The sequence below is a fragment of the Simochromis diagramma genome, unplaced genomic scaffold (genome assembly GCF_900408965.1).
Source record: "Simochromis diagramma unplaced genomic scaffold, fSimDia1.1 OVJJ01000293.1, whole genome shotgun sequence".
Taxonomy (NCBI): domain Eukaryota; kingdom Metazoa; phylum Chordata; class Actinopteri; order Cichliformes; family Cichlidae; genus Simochromis; species Simochromis diagramma.
Window position 1 is genome coordinate 11,825,587 of NW_024386801.1, and position 5,954 is coordinate 11,831,540.

Sequence of the window (5,954 nt, forward strand, 5' to 3'; positions counted from 1 at the left end):
GAAAAAAAAGCCTAAATATATCATAAATCTGTAAAATCACTGGCTTTGTAAAAAGTTTCAAAAGTCTGAATATACTTTACTATAAACAAAGATTACACCGCCAGAAACCTATGCAGAAGGAATTTGCATGTGTAAATCAAAAAGTGTGTACATAAAAAGAAGTCAAATGTGTGTATATAGCAATGTATGCTTCTTTTGCCAAGTCAAATGCTTCTGGTACAGATATATATATATATATATATATATATATATATATATATATATATATATATATATTCTGTTACAGAAGTCTATTTGCGTTTGGTGTCACAATACACACTAGGATCTCCCAGAATACCTTTCTTCTGTACAAATTGGGCCATGCACTACTGTGGTTGATTTTTATTAAATTAGATTAGGGTCAACTAGTTTGATTGTTAAAGTCCTCATCTGGAAGCTGACAATTTCAAACAACTCGCCTCATATGGTGACATGACAGTGTTTCAGTCTGGTCTGGTATTCGTGGATTTGAGATTGCAAAAAAACATTTAAATCGTACTTAATTTTTATTTTGTAATTTGTATCAAGGATTTATATATGTTAATTTTATCCAAGAGCCTTACTTGATGTACATTTTTTAAAGCACATAAAATTTTAGATTTCCAGGAAAAAGCACTCATAGTCATGCTTTACCCCCCTCTGTTCAAATAGACAGTTGTATTGCAAAAAAGACAACATGTGATAATGGAAAAACTTCACAGGACTAATTCTTATGGAGGATTGAGCACCCCAGTGGCTCTGTTACACCTTTAAATCCAGAGACTAGAATTACATTTGAATGTGTGCATTATTTTCACATATCGTTAGCTTCATAGCATAAGTGCCTAAGTCATTTTTTGGTCAAATTGAGATTATTGCCTAACTTTACTCCCCTACCACTGCTGATTAGTTTTTTCTTGTTTTCCGAAAACACAAAAAAATGACTTAGGCACTTATGCTATGAAGCTAACGATATATTTGACTTCAGAAATAATATTTTAAGACACTGAAAACATCTGGGACAAATACATCTGTAATTTATTTTCACATCACTTAATTATTATCTATTTGCATTTCACACAGAATTGGACCCAAATTATTTAGCAAATCATTTATAAATCATGCAGATGGGATTTCTGTTGGTTTGTGAAGTTGTTAAGGCATTACCAATCACAATGACAAATTACGGTCAATCAATGAATCAATCAAGCTTTATTATATGGCCCCTTTCCTGCAGGTAAGTGCTGCACAAATGACTGAAATGCTAAAAGGAAGACAGGCAAAGATATATTCAAATAACATGAACTAAAACGCAAATTTAAAAAAAAAAACATGTTTATTTTTTTTGTGGGGGGGTGGTATTTTATTACATGTAACAAAAATCACATCACATACGACAAAATTTATAGCCAACGATAAATTAAAATGCCTGTTCTTAAAGAGGTTTTTTAAAAAAAAAAACATTTTCAAAAAATGAGTAAATAATAAAAGAAACAAAAATGATGAGCGCATGTATTAAATATAGCATATGTATATATTATGGCTTATTTGCGGTGTTTAATTACCACGTAGTTTATAGACTGCTGTCCATGGTCCTGATCTACAGCAGTTCACTGAACCGTGGAAATGCTTCAGCAGTTGCTGTGGTGGTTTTAAGTAGATTTTAAAGGAGTAGGTGGTGTGGTCATGGAACCAACAAAAACACTTATTAGCCTATTGGCACTGGGGTCAGTGGTGGTTAATTTTGAAGAGGTCTTTTGGTAGCTAGAACATACATTTGTCGTTTTCATGCTTATTTTTTTGTGGTAAATAACGGTAGAAGTATAAAGAACAAAAAAACTTTATGTTTAGTTGTTTTACAGGGTTGTTGAACACGTGGCAGTCTATAAATTCTTATAAAGGATATAAGTCCTATATTGAATGAACCGGGGATATAAATAAATACCAGACTGAAGTTAATTCTGTTAAAGAGGAACGGGTTCGGAGAGACGCGTTTCCAGCCGGATGAGTTAAGCCGCGGTACGAGGTCAGACGCAAGAAGCACAACAGAAACAGAAAACCAACCAGAGGAAAGCTGCTCTTCTTCTCACAGGTGGTTTAGATACATGTGTGCGAATTCAGCATTTCTACAGAGACACGTCAGGTGTATAGGTCAGTGTTGGAACATCTCAGACATGGTCTGAGGATTTAAGCTCGCAAATCGTACGGGAGTTTGCTTGCTAGCTTTAGCATATCTCATGTCAGCTGCTGCTTTGATGTGTTACAACTTGGTATTTTCACTCTTAAAACGTTGGTATATTCCAAGTGTGGCTAGTTATAGGTGTGTCCTTCTGCAGTCCGAATGCTAAAATACGAATCTTTAAAACCATGAAGGAGTTTTTGAAGAAGACCCACAGCCTCTTTCTGAAGATCGCTCTGTTTCCTAGCACGTTAGGCAGGACAGGTTCGCGGCCAGCTGCTTCGGAGGTGTTAACCTGTCACCTGCAGCAGCGCAGACTTCCTCCGTGGACTTCATACTGTGTCCGCTACAGCTCCGTCCGCAATGACCAGTTTGGAATGTCAAACTTTAATTGGAGAGTTCAGGGATCCAACTACCACATTCTGAGAACGGGATGTTTCCCCTTTATTAAATATCACTGCACTAAAGCGCCTCCTCAGAATCTGGATTTTGAAGACAGATTTTTCACCATGTTAAAAGTTATTAATCTGGGTCAGTATTTCTTCCACGTTGCTGTCATTGTTACATACTTGTATTTTATTTCCAATACAACAGAGTCCATATTCAGTGTCCCTTTAAACTGCAGGTATCCCTTGTTTGGCTTATGGCATTGGCTGCTGGATGGTGGTGGGAGCATCAGAAACAGTACAGACGAGTGTCGGACCTGTCACAGTCTATTTTGCCTACAAAGAGGAGGAAGGTGCACAGTACTGAAGTGAAGAGGAAACAAAGTAACTTGAATGTGTTTTCGGGAGGATATTATCTACCAAGCTGCTGTATTTTTGAAACTATTAAAGAGGAGCCTTTGTGTTTTGTTTTTTTTTCTTTGCTTTTGGTCCTATATGCTATTTTAATGATGGACGCTCCTGTTATACAGAGTTTAATAGTGAGGTCATCTTACATTCAAGCAATCCCTGTGAATGAATGCTTTGAAGTCAGACTGCTCTGAACACTAAGTTGCATTTTTGCTACTGTTGGCTTAGTTTGATCTCAAGCACATACCTGTGAGTGTGAGCAAAGAAGCCCTACCCACTGATCAGATCTGAGCAGCCAATCAGAAGGGGAACCAGAGAGAAAACTGCTTATTTCAGATAGTAAAAAAAAAAGTGTCCCAAGGCAGAGCATAAGAAAAATATGGATTTTTTAAAATCAATTTTTCAAAATCCTGTTCTGTCAGGGAGCTTTGCAATCAGATTGTGATATGGATTATTTTTAAGCATGAGTCAAGCAAGAATAAAAACATGGAGCTGGAAGTGAACATAACAGGTCCCCATTACCGTCATGTCAGTAGTGCTCTAGCTGAGTGGCACATCATATTGACTGGACGAGCAACCAACTTTGACATGGGGTCATTCTGCTCAAGTTTGCTTTTTTTTTCCAAGGAAAAAAAGCTATGCACAATTATAACCAGACAAACATGGTACACTAACAGAGAAATGTAGCTGCACTTATAAATGTGCAAAAATATCTGTCAAAGATTGCAGAAGCAAAACAGGAGACAATCAGTTACAGAAGTGGATCAGCAATCTCACCGCGGTCTAGAACAGTTGACTGTGGGCACACAAGATCTTCAACATTTTCCCATTTGTTTTGTCATTTCCAAGTAGACTCATGCTTTAAAACTATCTGGTTTGGGTACTTCCCAAAGTCTGACCTGCATAGGCTCACCTGTTCGGTGTCGTCCTCAGTCATGCTGGGTACCACAAATGCTGCAGAAAGACTAAACTACCATGAACGAATGATTATACTGAGTTTGCACTGCTATAACTTATCAGTGAGAGACAGGTGTTTACCAAATTGTATGACCTAGTTCAACTTATGGTTGAAGAGTAAGTGTATCGCTAGAATTCAACTTAAGGGACACTGAGTTTCCAGGGTAGGCCTGGACCCCTGAGATGCTCTTCTTGGACTGCATAGATTCAGTTGTATTTAAATACTATTAAATATTTAAAGTTGAAGTTCAGTTCTTGTACTATATTATTCTTTAGCAGAAAGCTTAAGAATACCTCAAGAATAGACTGAAGTATGGAGCGATGGAGGTTTTTCATCTTGGTTTTATTGTGAAAGGAGAGGAGACATTTTTGAATCAAATTATTGAGAATGGCAGAAAGGAGATGATAGAATGTTTGGTTTTTATGGCACTTGTACTTACACGCGTTGGAAACGAGAAGCTTCTCAATGTCGCCTGTTGAAAAAACATAGCTTAAGTTTGGCAGATGTTTCCTTCAAAACTTGATGTAAGCGATGTGAAGTGACATAATTTATTTGATGTCTTTTGCTTAATTTTGTGTGACAGGTACAGGAATCTAAATGGCCACAGCTCATTTATTTAAAGTTAAATTAGTGATCACCCTCCACTCAACAGATAGTCAATAGTGTTAGAGAAAAACCAGTGACACAACAGGTCTGAGAAAATAGGTTTTAATTACCAAAGTGTGGCCTTTGTAGAGAGACATCTACATCCCTTCCTTCGGGCCTTCTCTGGCCTTTGATTTCTGGTAATGTGCTTTGCTGACAGGGCACACTTACCCCCAGCTGCAGAGTTCTCCTCCCTCTGAGAGGCAGGTTGACAAACTGCCATATTGATTTCTCCTCTCAGCATCTCCTACTAATAGCGTTTATCAGCGACCTCAATTTTCAGGCCTTGGCCTCTTCAATTTTTAGCAACAATGAAACTCTAGGAATAATTTCTTGTCGTACACGGGAATCAATGCACCTTGTGACCTTCGCTGCAGTTGAAGGCTACAATTACTTGCCTGCGTGTTGTTACAAATGTTCTGCATCCTCATGATCATCTTATGCGAGAAGATTTAACTAGACATTTACATGCCGCCTGACCACATTTTTACTTTAACACCCACGTCACAAAAAAAGTAATAAATGATCATTTCTGTTGCTGAATCTGTCTTGAAATGTACAGTAATTTAGACGGTGCCTCGGCAACACTTTAAAAATACGACTAGCTTAAAGGTTTTTATTGTAAGCAATGCAGCATTTGCTTTGTTGAAAACCTCATGCAGAATTCATGTGCAAAATCCTCTTAAACAGCGTGATGACCCCTCGCTATCTCTTTAATCATACTAATTGCCTTGAACAAGGAACATTTAGACACACTTATGGAAATCTGATCCTTCGTATCAGGCTGCACTTAAATCCCCCTCCTTTCATTGCCAACCTTTCATCAGGACTGAAAGTGTGCATGGGGAATGCTCAGGCAACCATGTCTTAATTACTCATTGACCCTTTGACCCACGAGCTGCATTGATACTGCCGTACAGCCAGACACAATTGCACGGGGTTGGAAGTGACTGCAGCTTTGTGCACTGCTAATACGGGCCGATGTGCGTCAGTGAAATGTAAACTGCGGAGCATCTGAGTACGATGTATTTGTTTTCAGGGCTTCACCTTTGAGTCACTCTAAACTGCAGGGGAGCGACCCCTTCCAGCTCGGGCTGAGGATTAGCATTACATATCAAACTTTAGTCACCACCACAGTGGGTGCAGGATGCCGGGACTGCAGATGGACTTGTGTAAATTAACAAAATGCGCCTGCCTTTGGTACGAAAGTGATGCCTTTTAATAGCCGTAATCGTGCAGTCTTGTATTGAAGTGTCAAATTACCCTACATGCATTTAATGTGGTAATGAACAAAGAATTAATGCCTGTTCGGCAAGTTTAATTGCACGCTGGAGCTGGTAATAAGTTTTGCCAAGGTGAA

At 38.3% G+C, this 5,954-nt stretch overlaps 1 protein-coding gene across 2 annotated transcripts; it reads left to right on the forward strand.

Moving 5' to 3' along the window:
- The first annotated feature begins 1,998 nt into the window (after nt 1–1,998).
- On the forward strand, nt 1,999–5,137 carry cunh15orf61 (chromosome unknown C15orf61 homolog). Of its 2 annotated transcripts, XM_040025851.1 has the most exons (3): nt 1,999–2,169; nt 2,453–2,728; nt 2,823–5,137. In XM_040025851.1, the coding sequence occupies exons 1-3, from the start codon at nt 2,124–2,126 to the stop codon at nt 2,948–2,950; spliced, it is 450 nt and encodes a 149-aa protein (XP_039881785.1). In that variant the 5' UTR covers nt 1,999–2,123; the 3' UTR covers nt 2,951–5,137. The 2 variants fall into 2 exon arrangements, with proteins under 2 accessions (XP_039881785.1, XP_039881783.1); XM_040025849.1 differs by having other exon boundaries at nt 2,031–2,728; nt 2,823–3,674.
- The last annotated feature ends 817 nt before the right edge of the window (nt 5,138–5,954 follow it).